The sequence below is a fragment of the Micromys minutus genome (genome assembly GCF_963924665.1).
Source record: "Micromys minutus genome assembly, chromosome: 4".
NCBI lineage: Eukaryota > Metazoa > Chordata > Mammalia > Rodentia > Muridae > Micromys > Micromys minutus.
Window position 1 is genome coordinate 24,572,008 of NC_137973.1, and position 19,756 is coordinate 24,591,763.

Genomic DNA, 19,756 nt, shown 5'->3' on the forward strand with positions numbered 1-19,756 from the left:
TGGGAAGGACCCAAGTGGAAGAAGGGCTCAGGCAATGCAGAGCTCTCCTCTACCCGTTCTACTCAGCTTCCTGGAGAACTGGAGGCTTGTCCGCTGATCTGATCTAGGCGGTCCCATCTTTACCATTTCGCCGCCCTGGGCCCCTTTGAGTTGCTTGGCTTCCTCTAGCCTGGCACCACCACATAGACCTCAGCATTTCTAGCGCTGATGCTGCTCCCTGCAGAGATGCTGCCACCTCTGAGGAGACCTCCAAACTAGGCTCTCAGGAACACTGAGGACACGGTATTGCTGGTACTTTCATTGAGCCACTCGGCTTTTACAGGACATTTATTGAGTGACTACCGTGTGCTAAGGGAAACCAGAGAGCTGGTGATCAGCCTTCCCACTAGGGGGAGCCAGGGGCTAATCTAGTAACGTGGAAACCACATGAAACCACATCGGAGTGCAGCCCTGGCCTTTAAACCCAGCACTCGAAGCAGAAGCAGGCTGACCTCAGTTCCAGTCCAGCCGGGACTACATAGTGAGACAGTGTCTCAAAACCAAAACCATGCTCTGCCTGGCACCAGGAAGGAGATGTGGGGTGGGGTGCTCTGCAGAATATGTGAAGGTCAAGCAGGACTTAACAGGTAACTAAGGAAGGCTGAACTTAGATGTGCCGATCCCTGGGATGGGAAGGAGGGTAGCAGAGGGCTTCGTTCTGGGAAAGAGTGAAGCCAAATGGGAAAGGTAGGCTGCAGGACCATCGAGGCAAGGGAAGTCCAACTGTACATAGTCCAAGGCGTACCAGGAAGACAAACACCAGAGGCGGGGAGCAGTCCTCTGAGCAAAGACATGGAGGATTACTGAGTGAGGGGTGGGCAGGTAGTTAGGGCCTGCTGTTGGAGTTTTAACTAATTAAGCTGGGAAGCTGACTACTAGTTAAGCTGAGAAGTGCAGAAGGCAGAATCTGTACCTGGTACCCTCTAAGCCAACTAGAGACATGCACAGCCTGTCTGAGCATACACACAGAAAAGGTACCCAACACATGTTTTTAAAAAACCAATCTAAAATCAGTCTTATACAACAACATTCTTCCCACCAGCTTACGTCCACAGGGCCTGGGGGATTTAAGGCGCAGTGGGTTGGGAAAAAACGGGGGTTAGACACTTTGCCAACTAGTGTCTCCCTTGGCGGAAGCCATAATCAATCTCTGTTCACTTCAAGTGTGTCTGTCCGTGGCCTGCTGGTCCAGTCCCTGCCCCTGGCAGGGAGGGTACATGGGCACTCTCCCATATCATGCTGGCTCCTCAGCGGTCCTGGAGCCGGGATGGAGGGGACGGAGGATGCCGTACTGGAGGCAAGTCATAGTGTCCAGGGATATGGCTGTTCTTGGGTGAGTCATAGTGGCCAGGAGGCAGGCCCGGGGGAAGAGGAGGTATGGAGCCCACAGACTCTTCATCTGAAGACAGAGAGGACAGGGTGAGGTGACTCCTCAGCCTCCCCTGGCTCCTCCTACTCCGGCCTCTTCCTACCCATAGAGAAGCGAATGGCAGTGTGTGGGGGTTGGCTGGGCAGATACCAGGATGTATGACTGAGCAAAACCCTCTGCTCAGCTACCCTACCTGTCCACCTCAGTCGATGTGAAGACGCTGTCTCCCAGCTCAGTCTCTACTTTCCCGGGTGCTATCTCTCTCCCTCTCTGGCACTATTCAAGCACTATCTCAAATACTCAACCTTCAGAGAAGGAACAGACTCAAAAGAAGGAGGGCAATTCTCCCAGGATCATGCCTGCTCTGAGACCAAACCACCCAAAGGCCTTTGTCTTGCCGTATCACAGCACTATTGGCTTCTCTCCCCTCCCTTCTCCCTGCTTCCCAGGTTCCAGTGCCCTGTAGCCCCTGCTAGGGGTATGGGAGGCTCACTATGGCTCAGAGGACTGGGCTGCTCGTAGGTGCCGCTGTCTCTCTGTGGCTGCAGTGGCCGCTGCTGCCTGTCCCGGAGATGAAGAGGCTGCCTGGGAGGAGACACTGATGGAGGGCCTTTCATCTCCACATAGCTGCTTTCTCGGGGTTCCCCAGGCAGGCCAGGCAGGTCTCGGATGGTAGCATAGGGGTTCTCACTGTTCAGGGACATAACACTTGCCCCTAGGCCCTCTTCTGAGATGGGGCCTAAGGATCAAAGAACAAAATCAGGCTCCTTGGAGGTCCTGGCTCCTTGACCCAGCTTCCTTCCCCTCCCTGTCCCCGAACTCATACCTTTGTGACAGAATGATCCTGGGCCATTCCTGTGGCTGTAGCTACAGCTATAGCTTCTGTCCAGGTGGCTGGTACCTGAGGAAAGGTAAGTAGAAGTCAGGCCTGTGGCCTTCCCAAGCCTCCTCTGGAATCAGGCTCTTACCTCACCCTGACCCCATCCAGATGATCAAGAGCACACACTCACCTCAGCCTCAGCCTCCAAGCACCTACCTCTCTCATGGGACTCCCGCCGGTGCTTCCAGTCGGCAGGCAGTGTGGCATGGTTATCACGTCCATGGGCCCTGCCTGGCCGCTCAGGTGCCTGGGAGCTGACCAAGAGCTGACCGCCTGGAACCTGTGGGGGAGCACACGAAATGGTGAGGCTTTCCTGAGAGGTATATCTCACCCACAGAGCACAATCCCCACACCCCAGCAATGCACTGACCTTGTTAGGGGGTGGGGGGTTCGGAGAACACTGAGACAGCGTGTGGTAGCTAGGATTGGAGTAGTAGTGACTATAGCTCGGAGAGACATCTGCAGGACAAACACGGGTGCCACGGAGCTCAGAGACAGGAAGAGGCAACAGCCGTTTGCTCTCCCTGTTCCCTCCATTCTTCCACCCCGCTCGCTGCCCATCAGTCACTTAAGCCTCACGTCAGCTCACCTGGTATGACGTAATCAGAGCCATCCAGTCGCCCGGTGCTGTACGCCACTGCCAAGTGCTCATGTTCCTTGCCCTTTTGCCAGTGTCGGTAGCCAATGAACAGTGCTATCAGGGCCACCACAAGGGTCCCCAGCACTGCAATGCCAATCACAGCACCCAGGGAGTTATGGGTCACAGGAGAGGTGGGCATTATGGTGAAGGATTCCTGGCTTCCTGTAAGATGGGAGTGGGCACCGAGACTGGCACCTTTGTTCTGCTAGTGAACTTGAGTGCACTTTCAGGAAGACAGAGATGGCATGAGGGCCCTGGGTCCCAGAGCCTAGGAGGAAATGAGGGTCAGGGGGCCAAGGAACTCACCCATTTTGCAGTGCGCACCACTGTGTCCCGGGGGACAGACACAAGCCCCAGTCTCTGGGTGGCACATCTCTCCGGGATCACACTGGCAGAGCTGGGAGCAGTTGACACCAAACATTCTTGATGGGCAGCCTAAAGACAGCCAAGGAGGCAAGTAGGGGTCATGGAGCCAGCAAACTGCAGTGTCCTCTTGGATGAGGCTGTGGTGGACATCAGAGGGTTAAGTGCTCGGTACCTTCCAAGCAGTTGGGTCCGGTCCAGCCTGGAGTGCAGGCACAGCTCCCATCCTGGGGGTGGCAGGTTCCACCATGATGACACTGGCAGAGTTGGGAGCATTTGAGTCCCCAGTGGCCTGGGGGACATGCTACAGGAGACAAGGGGCTGTCAGGTAAGGCCTGGCCATCCCCTCTGTATCTCTGAAGCCTTCAACCTAGCTGCCTCTAAGGCTCTGAGGGGCACTTACACACTGATGACTGCCTATGGCCAGTCACTTCTTATAGAGTTATGTGGGAGATGACACATTATAAAGAGGACGTGAGAAAGAAGGCGGCCATGCTGGGGAGGAGGACCCACCCCCATGCCGGCAAACAGGCTGGACTCAGCAGTCATGAAAAGGAGTGGACAAGTGGGAGGAAGACACACTGGAAGGTATGAAGGAAAGTGGGATTTAACCAAGACACATATGTGTATGAAACCTCCAAAGAATAACAGTTTAAAGTGTTTTTTAAAGAAAGAGAAAATATCTCCAGGAGGAAACTTTTGGGGGGTTTGCTGTTCCGTAAACACCCTGCTATTTCCGGGTGCCCATGTTGAAGGGCAGACAATCTTCGCCTCTGACTTGCTTCACTGCCACATCTTCCCACTAACACTGGTACCCAGCCGGAAGGTGATGGCAGGCGGGCTCTTCCCTATGGCACAGGTAACTGAGAAAGGGAGGTGTCTGCCCAGGGCCAGGAAAGGTGCCGGAGTGCAGCAACCCAAGCAGCGGGCACACTGCTCCACACAAGCTGCTACGTACACTCAGAGCAGTCAGGGCCCGTCCACCCTGCCAGGCAGGAGCAGGTCCCATCCGACGGGTGACAGGAAGAATGGTTGTTGCACTTGCAGAGCACACAACGTTTGCCATAGCGACCAGGCGGGCAGGCTGAGGAAAGGGATGCGTGGTGACTGGGGGGGCCCTTGACCAGCCTCCCACCCACTTCCCACTGGAATGACTGGCTATCCTGGAGATGAGGGGTCAGGGGCCAAACCCGCAGGGTGGAAGGGGGCTCCCAAATCTGGACTGCTAACAGGAGGGGCTGGACTATAGTGAGCCTCACGCCTCTGGCAGGAGGGGCCTCGGAACCCTGGTGCACACACACAGTTGCCGTTCTCGGGTACACAAGTACCACCATTTCTGCAGGTACAGGTGTTGCTGCAGTTGGCGCCCCAAAAGCCCTCTGGGCAAGGCAAGTGGCAGCGTGTGCCTGTGGGAAACAACCAAGGGTCATCTCCTGCGGTGTACAACTCCATAGCCGGGGCCCAGACCACCCAGCATGCTCACCCGTCCATCCAGCCTGACATCGGCAGTGCCCACGAACAGGGTCACAGTCATCCGAGTGGTCACAGTCACAGACACTGGCACAACCTTCACCAAACTGTCCCTTCTTGGAGAGCAAAACAGGAGGGGAGAGTAAGGCTAGTCAGCTGAGGGGTGCTTCCCTGCCCTCCCCTCTCCCAGGCAGGCAGGCTGTGATCACTTACTGGGCAGGGAAGCTGGCAGTGAACTCCGTGCCACCCAGGGGTGCAAGTACAGGCTCCAGTTTGGGGGCTGCAGACTCCCTCATGGGCGCACTGGCAACTGGCATTGCAACCGAAGCCCCAGGTGCCAGGGGGACAGGGCACAGAGCAGTTGCCACGCTGCCAACCTGCGAAGGGTAAGCAGGTATACGCTGAGCACTGGGTATACCAGCTTTATGCTGTGAGCTGGGCACGAGAGAAGCACACAGACTCTGGATGCTGAACACACTCAGCGGCTGAATTCAAGGATCCCAACCGACGCAGTGGTCAACTGCCTCCACCTCCTATGGCTTCTACCAAACCTGAGCACCCCATGTCTCCCCCATCCCACCTGGGCTTTCTGTTTCTTCTACTTCACTTGGACCTCCAGTCTCTTCTGCCCTGCCGGAGCTTCCATAATCTCTTTGACCCCACCTGAGCCTCCTCTGTCTCTCCTACAGAATGGAGGAGGCTTGCAACAAACCCAAGCTCAGAGCAGTGGCCCCACCAGGTTCATCTGTGTGAAGACTTGAAGCTTTGTCAAGATTGATAAACTGGATCTGAGCTGCCCACATGCCATAGAGAAGGGCCTTGGAAGTCCTCCCTGGCGCTGGCACGGTATGTTTCCATACAACTGGGGGTGAGAAATGCTCACCACAGACACTTCTGGTCCGTACCTTTTAGGGACAAGTCTGACATTTGTAGCTAAAGAAAGGTACTCTCTGGGCTAGAGAGATAGCTCAGTGGTTAAGAGCACTGACTGCTCTTGCAGAGGTCCTGAGTTCAATTCCCAGCAACTACATGGACATATGGGATTGGATGCCTTCTTCTGGTGTGTCTGAAGATGGCTACAGTGCTTTTGTATACATAAAATAAATAATTTTTTTAAAAAAAAGAAGGAAGGAAAGGAAAGATGTTCTGTGTTATCCTAGCACTCCAGAGGGCTGAAATGCAACGGGTGCTCAGACTGAGTCTATCCTGGGCTATATAACAGGACTCTGTCTCAGTACAAACAAAACACAAAACAGAGAAAAGTGGGGTGAGGGAAACCAAGACAGGAACCAATGAGAGAGGACAAGAAAGTTTTCTAGCAGAAACTAGCCTGGATCCGTCCCCACAGGGCCGCCTCTAAAAAGCTCAGCCCTGTGGGTGCTCTCAACGCCCCTGCTCCCACCCCAAACCCTGCCCTCCGCGCTGCTCCTCCCCAGTGCATTACCTTCCTTGCAGACGCACGTGCCGTCAATGGGAGAGCAGGCAATGGCATTTTCGCAGGAGCAGCGGGAGGAGCAGTTGATCCCGTAAGTGTCCGGTGGACATAGGTTAGCGCAGTGAGGTCCCTGAAAGCAGGAAAAGCAGGGTGAGGGGCGGCTCAGAGTCTGTCTCCCACCTCCTTTCCCGCTGTGGGACACAGCCTCACCGTGTAGCCGGGTGCGCACCGGCAGAGGCCGCTGTCGGCCAGGCAGACCCCGCCGTGCAGACAGAGGCAGTGCTCCTGGCAGCCCGGGCCATGCGTGTCCTGAGGGCAGCTCTCGTTGCAGTGCAGACCCGCCCAACCTGGCTGGCAAGAGCACTCGCCGTGCATCGGGTGGCAGCTGTGGGCACAGAAGGGGACATGGGGGTCTAAGCTAGACTGGGGGGGGGGGGGAACTCTCCGCAAAGCCAGGAGTTTGGGAAGATCTAGAGAGCCAGGATGGGCAAGGAGAGCTCCCGTCCCTTTCCCAGACCCCTCCTCAATCCTTCTGTGACATCGGTGCCCTTCTCAGCTATATACCCTAATGCTTTTCCCCCCTCTGGAGGATCCAAAGACCGGTCTCCCGCGCCCGTGTTTCCCACAGCCCACCTGAGACTGTGTTCCGGGTCGCAGGTGCAGGGTTCCTGGCAGCTCAGGCCATAGCGGCCATCTGGACAGAGGCGCTCAGTGCAGCGGTCGCCCGTGAAGCCATGTTCGCACAGACACGCGCCGTTGGCAGGAAAGCAACGGGCGCCAGGAGCACAGTCACAGATCTCAGCACAGCCTTGACCGAAGCGGCCCACAGGGCACTCTTCACGGCACCTAGGTCCCGGGTTATGTACAGCTGTATAAACGGGGTTGGGGTTCCGCCACCTCCTGGTCCACACCAGCTCCCCAGGGCCACACACTCACCGATCCCCAATATAACCAGGAGCGCAGTGGCACTGCCCAGTAAACCTATCACAGAGGCCACCGTTGTGGCAGCGACATTCCTGAGTACAGTTGGGTCCATGGAAACCCTCTGGGCATGGCAGGGAACAAATGACACCCTGTGGGGGAGGAGGGCGAAAAGTCCTTTCTGGTGACCACAGGCTCATGGCCCTCAGACCTCTCCAGGGTCCTGAGATCCTATCCCATGGAAGCACTGGCCCATAGCCCTGTGGAGAGCCACCCTCAGGGTTCTCTTGGGAATCCCAACCCCATGCACACAGATTCCCACCCATCATACCATCCAGCCCGGTGGGCAGCTGCAGGATCCTTGGGAGCCCTGAGGAACGCCTCCATTTTGGCAAGGATAGGTTCTGGGGCAGAAGAAGCCATCAGTGCCCTGTGAACAGGGCACATTACAGCTGTGGAATAGGGAGTGAGGTCAGAGTGTCATGAGGAAGAAACTTCAGGGGGCCCTCTTTACTCCCCAGGGCTGGCCACCTGCACAGGAGTCACAGGCATCACGACACCTGCTCATGACACCTGCTCTTGGTACCTGCTCCTACAACAGCTCCTCCCGCCCGGAAAACTCAACACCCCAGCCCTTTCTGCACATGGCCCCTGGATTCTGCCTAAATCTGCATCTCAGCCTCAGTGACATTTCTCCCTATCCCCATCCCCACCCCCACATACTTTCTAATGCTATGACAGTGTCAGCTGGCCTAGGGAGTCGTTCACAAGGAATTGATGGCTGCTCAAGGCTGCTTGGCTGGTACCCAGCAGGGCTGAACTAAGACCTCGGTCTCTCAACTCCTTCATTGCCTCATGTATGGTCCTATGTCTATGACCTCATCACACACCTGGGTCCTGTTGTCCCCGGGGCGCAGAAGCAGGCTCCATCCTGGGGGTCACAGGATGCCCCGTGGCAGTGGCAACCAAACTGACAGGCAGGGCCATAGTGGCCAGCAGGGCAGGACTGAAGGCAGTTGGGGGGCTGCAGGCCAGGGGGGCAAAAACATGCCCCACTCTTGGGATCACAGGAACTGCCGTTGCCACAGTGGCAGAGATGGTCACAATGCGGTCCCCACATTCCTGGGGCACACTCTGTGGATCAGAAAATGGAAGGGAGTCACCAGGGACTTAGAGCCCCCCCCCCAGCTTCTAGGGAGATCTAGTCTCACAGCCCACATACCCATCCCTCTACCACGGCTCCAGAACAGGCAGCTGGCAGCAATGGGCACCCTTAAAACCCATCCCAGAGTCACTGGCAACTTACCACTGGAACAGTCGTCACCCCGCCAACCTGGTGCACACTGGCACCGGTTAGGAGCCACGCAGCGACCATGGACACACTCCTGGGCACAGAGTGCTGGCCAGAGACAAAACGGATGAGAAAATACCTCCACCTGCCTTCCTGCTTTTAACCTATAAAGCCAGAGCAATTTCCTCCCATCCGGGGCCCTGCAGCTCCCAAGCACCAGTTCTGTTCTGAAATAAAGACTTGGGGAGCATCTCAGGGTTACACTGGGTAGGACCCCCAGGAGTCCAGACTGCCTGACCCCCTTTCTGTGAATACTTCTAAAGACCATAGCTAGCCCAGCTCCCATTTTCAGCCCCTCTTCAGCCCTGTCACCCCAACCCCAGCTACTAGTCAAAGGGGAACTAAATGAGCAGACAGCTGCACCCCACCACGGCACTCCTCACTAGGGCAGGGAAAGATTCAGATGGGCGGGGCTCTTCCCATTCCATTCCTACCCCAGCCCAGCTCAGGACTCACGGACACAGGCTCCATTGCTCTCGTAGTAACCCCCACAGCACTGCAGACGTGGACGGGAGTCCATCTTCACTACCTGACGGTACACAGTCCGGTAGACAACCCTGCAACGGCCCAGGAGGTGGCCATCAGTGCTCTGAGCTGAGGCCCTGCCTGCCCTGTGCACCCCCTCAAACCTCAGTGAGGCACAGAAGGAAGTCAGGGGTTAAGTTTCCCTCCCTGCCCCAAATCAGCCACACAGTGAACCAGACACACCTTCACAGGCCACATGGGTGCCCACTGTGGACAGGTGAATGCCTTGAGGTCGGAATGTCCTCTGAAGTGCCAAAGGTTCTAAGAGAGGCTGGGGCTTAACCAGCTCCCGGCCCATAGAAGGATAAAGCACTCACGTAGGCTGAGCGCAGGCGTGGGGGTCTTCCCAGGGCCTGTCACAGGACTCGGCTGGGAGCAGGCTGAAGGGGCGCAGGTGGGACTCCTTAGTGGTTGTGGTGAAGCTGTAGGAGAACAGGTCAGGGACAGGACAGCCTGAGATTGGAGATAGCATGTGCAGCAGAAAGCCCGAGTAGCTGGGCTTCCTCCTCCTGCTCCCTACCTGTCTTGTCTGAAGGCTTCTAGACCTGGAATGTTCTAAGACTTGGATAACAGCTGTTTCTCATCCTAAGGGCCAAAGCCTTACACACACACTTGGACGTAGACACACACATGCACACTTCCTACCTTCCTGCAGCCAGCCCCTCTGCTTCATCTACAAGGAATGGCTCCCTCCCACAGGATGAACCCAGGGACAAAGATGGGGAGCAATCCTCGTCTGACAGGACAGATATGAGACAAGGGCAGAGGTGGGGAAAATCAAACACCACAGAAGGTACAATGAGATCAGAAACCGATTCCTAGGAGGAGCCACCCTGTGGGACAAGCATCAAGCTTGGGCCCTTCTCACCTTTCCCAGAAGGTACAGACATTGGGATCATTAGAGTTGAGTGTTCCAGCCAGACGCAGGCCTAGGGCCAGGAGGAGGAGGGGACAAAGTGGCATTGCAGAGGCCTGCAATAGGGCACACAGCAACGGAACAGCACTGCAGCCAGAAGCCGGAAGAACACGTCTGCAAAGATTCAAGCAGGAAGCATGCTGGAGAAGCCAGCCCACTGCCTCCCTAGTCCTCTGGTCCATGTAGTACCACTCCAGTTCCCCCAGAACAGTGCTCCAGTTCCCCAGAACAGTGCTCCAGTTCCCCAGAACAGTGCTCCAGTTCCCCCAGAACAGTGCTCCAGTTCCCCCAGAACAGTGCTCCAGGTTCCCCAGAACAGTGCTCCAGGTTCCCCAGAACAGTGCTCCAGCTTCCCCAGAACAGTGCTCCAGGTTCCCCAGAACAGTGCTCCAGCTTCCCCAGAACAGTGCTCCAGTTCCCCCAGAACAGTGCTCCAGTTCCCCCAAAACAGTGCTCCAGGTTCCCCAGAACAGTGCTCTAGGTTCTCCAGAACAGTGCTCCAGGTTCTCCAGAACAGTGCTCCAGGTTCTCCAGAAAGGTACTCCAGTTCCTCCAGAACAGTGCTCCAGTTCCCCCAGAACAGTGCTCCAGTTTTGCCAGAACAGTGCTCCAGGTTCCCCAGAACAGTGCTCCAGTTCCCCAGAACAGTGCTCCAGTTCCCCAGAACAGTGCTCCTAGCACTTCTGTGGCTCCAGGTCTCAGCTCAGTTTGCTGACATACTGACCCCAGCTTTCATTATCACACATCTCTCTCTCTCACACACACACACAGGCACCATGTTCATCTCTCTTAGGAGTCTCCTAACACTACACATCAACTTCTCTTGTCCCCTGAGCACCCCCCACCCCAGCAAATATTTAGGATACCACATTGTAAAGCTGGGACCAATGAAGGAGTTCTAAGGGAAGCCAAGCTGGGCTCAGTCCAAGAGAACTTTCCAGTGGACAGTTCAGTATCAGATGCCACTGAGAGCCAGCTTCCATTGCTGTATGAAGGCAGACAGTAGCCAAAGCTACTCCGATGAAGTACAGGGCTCGGCTATGGGGGCTGCATATGTGGGGCTGCAGCTGAGCGGCCACACAGCCACTGATGTGTTCCCAGGGGGAATTTCTGTGATTCTCTCCCAGTTCTAGGAAACTGGCCCCTGACCAGCTCCACTCCTAGGCCTCACCCAGAGAGTGGGAAGAGAGTCAGGGCCCTGGATGGGGTGGGTTTTTCTCTGAACCCCAAGGCTCAGGAAAGGCTGAGGGCTAGAGGCCACCCCCTCTGCCTCTGAGATCCTGTTTCCTGCTTGGAGCTTCTTAAAACTTTCCCGGGCTCCTTGCTCAACTCTCCAGAGATGCCCACATCTGCTTGTAATTTTTCAGAGAGGTCGCAGTTACTAGCCCCTTACACCCCTGAGTATCTCTGGAATGTTTGCTGCAGCCCCACCCCAGCCCCCCACCCCAGCCCCCCACCCACCCACATACTCTGGCAGATCGTGACTCTCCCAGCTCAGACAGGGCGCCTTCTCAGGTCAACACAGACTCCCTAACTGAACCCCAACTCCCTGCTGTGGTCCAGCCCCACCTTTAACCCCAACACTTGGATTTCCCCCTGGTTCTCTCCCTGCCACTGCCTCCCAGAGTGAACCTCTCCCCAGCTCCCTCGCGCCCAGACCAGAGCCCCGGCACCCCGCCCCTCCTCCAGGACCTGGGCTGACTCTAGGCTTCTCAGCCTTCTCTCCCTTACTCACCAGTCATGGCCAGCATGGGCCTCAGAAGCCAGATGGTATCCTGGGATCCCAGTGCTCAGGATCTAGATCCTAAAAGGGGGCAAACTCAGCTGGGTGGTGGTGGCACAAGCCAGCCGACCCCAGCATTCAGGAGACAGAGACAAGTGGATATCTGAGTCCGAGGCCCAGCTAGGTCTACATAGAGAATGGTCGTGAGGAGCCCCACCCCCCCATCACCAACTCTGCTCCAGTGTGAACGGGTCTCATTTGGCTGGCTTTGCTACTGGGCTAGCACTGTGGCCTTGGGAGATGGGGGTCAAGGGATCAATGCTAAGTCCTGTGTCCAGGGAGCCACACCATAGTCAGAGGTACCTACAATCAGACCCAGCGAGTGTATAAACAGACACTGTTCCTACCCCTTCAAAGTCAGTTTCTTTCTCAAGGTTCCCAAACTGTCTCCTCCAACCTTACCCCCTACTCACTGGCCACCAACAGGGGTGGCTCTAACTGGTCCTAGCGCATCCCCCGAGGGGGTTCCACAGCCAGGGCTATGGAAGGAACCCGGAGCTCTCCACATTTCTTCAGCCCTACTCTGGGTCTTTTCCACAGTGTGTTCTTCCAAACTCCTGGGCTCCAGCCAGGATGCAGCTCATCTATGGAGTCACCCTTGGGGGGGGGGTCGACTCACTGCCCCCATCCTGTCTGTTCCTGGGGTCCATAGCGTGCTGTGGTGGATGGAGCCCATAGCAGAAATAGAAGACTGAGTTAGGGTGGCAGTGGCTTGAGCTGTGACTGTGTAAAAAGTTCTTCACTGTTTCACCCCCCCCCCCCGCCCCTCCGTCCTCCCGCCAGAAGCATCAGCAAGAGTTGCTAGTCTGGGGCTGGAGAGATGGTTAAGAGCATTGACTGTTCTTCCAGAGGTCCCGAGTTCAATTCCCAGCAACCACATGGTGGCTCACGACTATCTGTAATGGGATCTGATACACTCTTCTGGTGTGTCTGAAGACAGCTACAGTGTAGTGTACTCACATACACAAAATAAATAAATGTTTCTTTAATAAAAAAAAAAAAGTTGCTGGTCTGCCCCCTTCAGCTGCCAGAGAAAATCGTTCAGCTGGGGTCTCAGGATGACCCAGCACAGAGCGGGGGGGGGGGGGTACAGTATTATGGGATATTACTAACTGTAACTCTGCTTAGGGGCTACCTTCCCTCCTTCCAACGGCCTTCAGGGTGGGGCTACATTGTGGAGGAGTCTTGAGCTGCTCTGTCCAGGGCTAGAAGCCAAGATGGGGTCAGCAGAGACCTGTGGGTGGACAATAGGAAGGGGAGATAAGAAGGGAGTCCTAGCAAAGAGCAGAGAATTTTACCTGACCATTCCCAGCCTAAAAAGCAAGCACGGGCCTGAGGAGGATTCCAAAGCCTCCAGACTGGCTTCCTTCTGCAGAGCTGGGGCCCGACACCTGAACCTTGACAATCCAGACTGGCTTCCTTCTGCAGAGCTGGGGCCCGACACCTGAACCTTGACAATCCAACTCGACTCCTGTCCCAATAGCACCCAGCCTGTATGCTTATACACCCGTCAGGGGGCTTAGTCCTTAGTTCCCAGCTCCCTGCCTTAGGAGACCCCTCTTGAACCCCATCTGCCCAATTCCCATCTCCCACCAAGTTTCTGGTTCGATGCAAACCCCACAGGACTTTCCTTCACATCCAGTCAAAATGTGACCCTGAATTATTCTGAGATGGCTCAAGACTCCCACAGGCCGCTTCACTGAAAGCTTCCATCTGCCCTCAGCCCCCTTCTCGGAAGGTGCTCAACCATCCAAGCCACAGACAAGGGTGCAAACTCAGAGAGCATAGAAGCCTGCCTGCCCAAGGCCCCTAGCCATGGTGTTGAAAGAGGAACCCAAAGCCAGCCAGCAGCAGAGGTCTCCCTGTAGTTCTATTTCTGAAAGGAGAATAGGAACCCAGGGGCTTGTATCTTTACAGCCTTTGCTATAGGAGCAGGGAGCTGGCCAGAGTCTGGACAAGAGAAAGGGAGGCTACCTCAGAACATGATCAGAGGCGTGGGAACTGCACGGAAGGCAGTCAAAACGAACAACTTTTCTCTCCCACCTCCACATGCAAATTGCTGGGCTCTCGGCCAGGCCCGGCTCCATTTCCTGCCTGCAAAGCTGCAAGCTACATTCCTGCCTCTCAGCCTCCAAGTCCCACAGGGCCCTGATCTGTTCCCTTTCCAGGAGCCCCCCTCTGCCTGACTGCACCCCAGCCTCTGGGAGAAGGATGTAAGTATGGGGCCTCTGGGAGCTGATCGATGATAGCCGGTCCTTAGCCAACAAACAATGGGAGGAGGGATGGAAGGAAGACTCGGGGGACTGCTGCTGATTCCCAGCCCCCACCCCACCCCACCCAGGAATGGTCTTGCATGGGATAACCCTTGTGCTCTGGCCTCCTAACTCCAGCCCCAGAGAATGGTAACATACTCTACCACGAGACTACTGTGCAGATTAAATGTGGTGACACAGACGAGGAGCCTGGGGCCAAACTGTAACACACACTGCTCCATCCACATTAGCTGAACCCAACATCCACAGGACCTCCTGCACGCCCCAGCATCATTCATGCCAGGAAAAACTGCAGTTGTCCTCTCTCTCCCTCTCCCTCTCCCTGAAGAACCCCCACGATGATGATCCGGGAATAAACAGAGTTGAAAATGCTGACAGGGAAGAAAGGAAGTGGAGACAGGAGAAGCAGAACCTGATCCCCAGAATGGTGGGCGGCATGCCAGGCGCATCTTCACACTAGAGCCACTCACTGAGCAGGATCTGTGAATTCTCTGTCCTCCCTCACCTCCGTAAGCAACTCCTGCTCCCTGACACACCCCATCTCTCAGTCCAGAGCATCTAGTCCTGTCCCTCTCACAAGCTGTGTGGCCTTGGTCATCTCACTTGAGCCCCCTGAGCCTCCATCCTCCCAATGGATGGGAGCCTTCATATGTTCACCCCTTCTGCCTCCCAAAGAGGGGTGGACATATGAACACACACACACACACACACACACACACACACACACACACACACGTGCAGCTTAGCTCAGTTCTGAGGTGGGCTTTTTAGTTTCTGTCTCTCTGCCCTTTCTCAGGCTGCCTTTACCTTTGAGACAGGCTCACATAGTCCTTCCCAGCCAGGAGTGAGACCCCAGCCTAGACCTCCAAATTCTCGCCGCAGAGGAGTAGCTCTGCCAGCCTTCCCCACCCAGTGACACCTCACACTACACAAACTTCAAGAGCACACTCAGACATGGGGCCCCTCCTACACCCAGCCAAGCCAGGCTCCGGCATGCCAGGCATGTCTGCCGGATGGAGGGGCCGGAAGCCTGAGAGAGGCAGACTAGAGGCTGGGGCAGCAGAGCAGAGCAGGGGTGAGAGGCTGGCCCGGCTGCTGGCTCAGGAAATGGAGGCCAGAGGGTCTACCATAGGCCTTGTTTACTCATCAGGAAATAAAGAACCAGCAGGGATTCTGACTCACAATCCAAGCCAGTCTCCGCCCCAGCTCCAGCCCTAACTGCCACCTGGGGAGAGGTGGCCCTTTTCACTAAGCAGGCAGGGCAGGAGGGTCTTTGTTAAATGTGTTGCCCATGGGCTATGTCTGTGTGGCCACCAGACTAGGACAAGCCTGGAGAGTAGCCACCCCACTAGCCTGCCTGCCTTCCTTACCACCACCCAGAGATTACCTTCAGAAAGTACAATTCCAGCAGGGCAAGGTGACTTTTACCTTCAATCACAACACTCAAGAGACTGAGATAGGATAATTTATTCCAGGACATCCTGGGCTACTTACAGAGTAAGCTGCTGTCTCAAAAAAATTTTTTTTTTTTCTTTTTCACATAGTTTAGTTCTGCTCTGGCTACTGCCTGCCTCTACCTTCTGAGGACCTCCGTTATAGGAAAGGCCATCTCTGCCCTTGTGACAGTCACTGAAGCCAAGGACCCCACGTGCCTCTCACTGTGCCTCTGCTCAGGCCTCCTCAGAATGTCCAGTTCCACCCAGCCTTCAAAGACCAGACTCCCACCAAGAAGCTCTCTGGAACTCAAGCCTCACCTCCTCTTCCCGCCCTCTAGGCTTAAACAGTCATGGGCCCCGATGGCCCAGGGAAGCTCTGGCTATTTTCCCTGGCTCCACTCAGAAGCTGGCTCCAAGTGGGATGCTCCCCTCAACCTCCCCCCCCCACCAACACAAGGAAATGACCCAGTCAAAGGCAGTACCCATGTGCCTCCTCTGGGAACAAGCAGAGCTAACCTAGGCCACTCCAGGGGCTGAGAGCAAAACATGGCTGTCTAGGGAGAGGCTGAGGGAGAGCCTTCTGTGGTAGCCAGACTGCTCTCAGTGTGCAACACCTGCCAACACTGGTGTAGACCAAGTCTCCTCCCAGACCATCCCTGGGCCACACTGGGCTCTTTCACTGGTCTAGGCTTGCTTGAGAGAGCTGAGAGCGAAACCCTGGACCTTGGGCAGGCTTGGCAAGTGCTACACTACGGTGCTAGCCCATGTCAGACTTGCCTTGGGCAAGGCCCTTCGCCACACACCTGGGTGCCTGGCACCAGCCAACACCCACGGCAGTTGTGTGGCAGGGACAGGTGGATACCCTGAACTGAGAATGGAGTGCTGCAGCTTTTCTTCTGCTCCCCGTCAGGCCTCTCGAAGCCCTGGACACGGTGCAGCAAGACTAGTAAAAAGAAAGGTGGAGGGCTGGAGAGATGGCTCAGTGGTTAAGAGCACTGACTGTTCTTACAGAGGTCCTGAGTTCAATTCCCAGCAACCACGTGGTGGCTCACAACCATCTGTAATGGGATCCGACGCCCTCTTCTGGTGTGTCGTAAGACAGTGACACTACTCACAAACATAAATAAATGGATGAAGAAGGAGCAGGGAGGGAGTGAGGGAAGGAGGGAGGGAGGGAGGGAGGAAGAAAGGAAAAAAGACAGAGTGCAGAAAGACCAGTAGCACAAACTGAAAGATGGCTCTCCCTCTGCCATGCTGGCCTGAGTCAGGAATGCCTCAGGCCTCCACGTTCCCAGCTGGTGAATGGGATGAATGTACAGAAATACAAGGCTCTGAGTTCACTACCAGGTAGGGGGTATAGACCAGATGTGAGTCCTCATCCTGCACCTCGGGGCCTGGGAGAGTGCCCATCATGGCCCACACATCCTTCCAAACACAGGGACATGCCCACACTCGGGGTCCTGCTTGCAGGCTGCTTCTCTCAGCCTATGTGCAAGTATGTACATCAGGGGAACACAGGAGGATTAGCCTGTTCCTCCTCTTAGCTATTACGCTATCTCAGAGATGAAGAAATGTCCTCAGTGGGTAATTTCCCATTCTTCATAAATACTACCAGAGCGCAGCAGGGGTCCAGACCAGACCTCAGGTTAGATTCTGTGTGCCCTTCCCTCCACCCCATGGCTTCTCCTCGACCTGGGATCTTTGTTCTCAATCTCCATATCCACAGTTCTCTCCCCAGGACCTTGTTTTGCCAAGTCTGTATGTCTGCAATGGCCTGAGTCTGTGTTTCTGTCTGTCCTCTCTCCTCCTGCCTTGCTACTAGCTTCCCACCCCCCCCCACCCCCCAGCTACCGGGAGTCACTATCCTGTACTAAGCTGAAGTTTCCCCAAAGAAGACGTACAGTGACTGTGGCAACTATCTTTCTCTAGGTTTCTCACTGGTGGAGCAGCTGCCTGCAGAGGGTTTCCTCTTCTGGGAACGTCTGATAGGGCATGTTGGAGTGGAGAAGCAGAGGCCAACCTTCCCACCCTTCACTGAAAAGAAAAAGGCAAAGGAGGTAGCAGGGGATAAGATGGCAGCTTTGGAAGACCAGCAAAAGGGTAGGCTGGTGGGAGGGAGGCCAACCCACACCCACCTCGCCCCTGCACACACAGACACAGGTAAGGCACTGTACTATGGGGTGGAGGTGGATTTGGAGAGCAGTCTCCAACCCCCAAGCCTAGCATAGGCAGGGGTTGAGAACTGACCCCTTATCCGGCCCTGCCTAGAGCTGAGGCCTGGCTGAGCCTGGGAACTTCAACCAGAACATGCTGTTCCAATCTCCTGGGACCAGGGGTCACCGTCAACAGCTGGGGCTGCGGGCTCTACTAAAAGTCCAAAACAGGGAGTCACGAGTTAGAGGCTAGGGATAGGGATGTGAGGGGAGAGAGGCCTTGCTGGATGGAGCTTGGGTTCCTGGGCTCCATCCTATCTACCTGGCCATGGGCCCACATCATCCAGGAAAAACAAAAGCAACAACAAAAAAAAATTTAGACACTATAGGTGCCTGTGGCGGATCTCTCTTCTACAAGATGGGAAAGGACTTGCAAATCCAATCCCTTCCCCAGGCAGGGATAGAGGGGTAACACCACAGACACCAAACAGGGTCTTTCTCTGGGAGATATGCTTTCCCTCAGTCACAGGAGGAGACAGACAGGCAACTGCGCTTTGTTAGTCCCTCCAGAAAGAAGAAATTGGGGGAATAAAAGGAAGACAAGGTTTAGGGTTACTTTTCAGGGCTTCAGTACCACTAAGGTTCTACAACTAGCAAACAGTACACTGGGATCCAGGAGACTCGCAGGCTGCCTTCCCCTGGGCGAAGAGAACACGCTCCCGGGCCCGTTCCCTCTCCCGGTCCTCGCTCCTAATCCTCAGAGCTACGCAGCTTTCTTTTTTACTTAGATGGGTTTCCCTCTCTCCCTCTTTTCTCTCTTTTCACTTAGGCGGCTCTCTCTACTTAGATCTGTTTTCCCTCTCTCCCTTAACTCTCCTTTTTCCCTTCTCTTCTCTCTTTCCACTTAGACGGACCGCGTCACACACACACACACACACACACACACACACACACACACACACAGCGCCCCCCCCCCTCCACACACACTCTCCTCTTTTCCTCTCTGCACGTTTCAGCCCCCAGCGATCTCCGGGCTGCAGAGCCCAGTGCGGGTCACTCACCTGCCTCAGAGCTCGCAGCTCCGAACGGCGTGCGCACCGACGGTCCCACTGGCCGACAGAGAGCCAGCTGCGCGGGCAGGAAGGGGGTGGGCCTCCGCCCGCGCCCAGGCAGGAAGTCCGCGCGGGGAGGCTGGAGCCCGGCCGGGTGGGGTCAGCCCTCCGCACGCCTGTCTGCGAAGTGGACAGGGAGAGCCGCCCAACCTGACAGGCTCCGGACCAGCCCGGGCTCCCGGCGTCGCGGTCCACCCGACGCCCCTCTTTCCTGCCCGGCGGCGCCTCCTGGCGGCCTGCAGGGGAGGGGCACCCTGCCCGCGCGGTCAGACCATTGGAACCTTTGCCTGGGTTGAAGCTTGATGCTGTTAAATAAAGAGGCCAGAGCAAAAGCTGAGCAGATGTCCATCAGCTTGCTCCGGGGCACTCAGCGACCTACCGCAGTCAGGGTTCAGAACAAAGACAACGAGTCCGGGGGAGCTGGCTTATGCTGCAAGCTCTAGGTTGAAGTCTAAATAACTGGGACCCGTTTATTTAAGAGTGATGACATATAATAATAATAATCCCACTTGGTTTGATGAATATTGTTCCAAAACTTTATTGTGGCAAAATATACACAATATAAAACTTACCCTTTCAACAAGTGTTAAGAATACAGTTCGCTGGCATTAAGTATTTCACATGTACGAAACCTTTGCTACTATCAATTTCCAGAGCTTTCTCCTCATCCCAAACTGAAACTCGGTCTGCATCCCCTGGCCCTGATAACCATCGTGAAGTCAGGCTATACCTCAGTTCAGCCTTTGACGTCCACGCCTAGCTTACTCCACTTAGCATGGTGTTTCATTAGTTTAGACAAATGTGTTCGTCCCAATGAAAGAAAGTGTGGCTTAAAATGTCCCTCTCTGGGGATGGAGAGATGGCTGAGAAAGGGAATGGGGTAGTGAGGAGTAAACACACTTGCCACCAAACCTGATGACCTAAGTTTGATCCCAGGGACCCACATGGTAGAAGGTGAGAATCAACTCCCAAAACCTGTCGCCTACCCCTACAGCAGCCATACCATGGTAATATAAATATCCCTTCCCTTGCAACATAAACATGGTATTTTAAATGTTCATCTCCCCTACGCTACAATAGTGACTTAGAT

The 19,756-nt window shown here is 55.4% G+C and overlaps 1 protein-coding gene and 1 pseudogene across 5 annotated transcripts in view; both read right to left on the reverse strand.

The window, feature by feature from the left end:
• LOC308419637 (nucleophosmin-like) overlaps positions 1-19,756 on the reverse strand; it is a 506,796-nt pseudogene that overhangs the window by 345,524 nt on the left and 141,516 nt on the right. The gene's annotated exons all lie outside the window — the stretch shown is intronic.
• Positions 1,050-18,728, reverse strand: PEAR1 (platelet endothelial aggregation receptor 1). Of its 4 annotated transcripts, XM_080915684.1 has the most exons (26): positions 18,616-18,664; positions 17,303-17,435; positions 12,828-12,926; positions 11,645-11,713; positions 9,862-10,023; positions 9,311-9,415; positions 8,925-9,025; positions 8,424-8,516; positions 8,008-8,251; positions 7,449-7,569; positions 7,133-7,269; positions 6,830-7,042; positions 6,407-6,581; positions 6,206-6,326; positions 4,975-5,138; positions 4,775-4,877; positions 4,551-4,697; positions 4,250-4,375; positions 3,467-3,595; positions 3,235-3,363; positions 2,878-3,090; positions 2,659-2,747; positions 2,445-2,568; positions 2,235-2,309; positions 1,902-2,147; positions 1,050-1,438 (listed from the first exon to the last, which is right to left on the reverse strand). In XM_080915684.1, exons 5-26 carry the CDS (start codon positions 9,954-9,956, stop codon positions 1,287-1,289), a joined length of 3,102 nt encoding a protein of 1,033 aa, XP_080771810.1. In that variant the 5' UTR covers positions 9,957-10,023; positions 11,645-11,713; positions 12,828-12,926; positions 17,303-17,435; positions 18,616-18,664; the 3' UTR covers positions 1,050-1,286. The 4 variants fall into 4 exon arrangements, with proteins under 4 accessions (XP_080771810.1, XP_080771808.1, XP_080771809.1 ...); XM_080915682.1 differs by lacking the exon at positions 17,303-17,435 and having other exon boundaries at positions 18,616-18,728; XM_080915683.1 differs by lacking the exon at positions 17,303-17,435 and having other exon boundaries at positions 12,806-12,926; positions 18,616-18,728.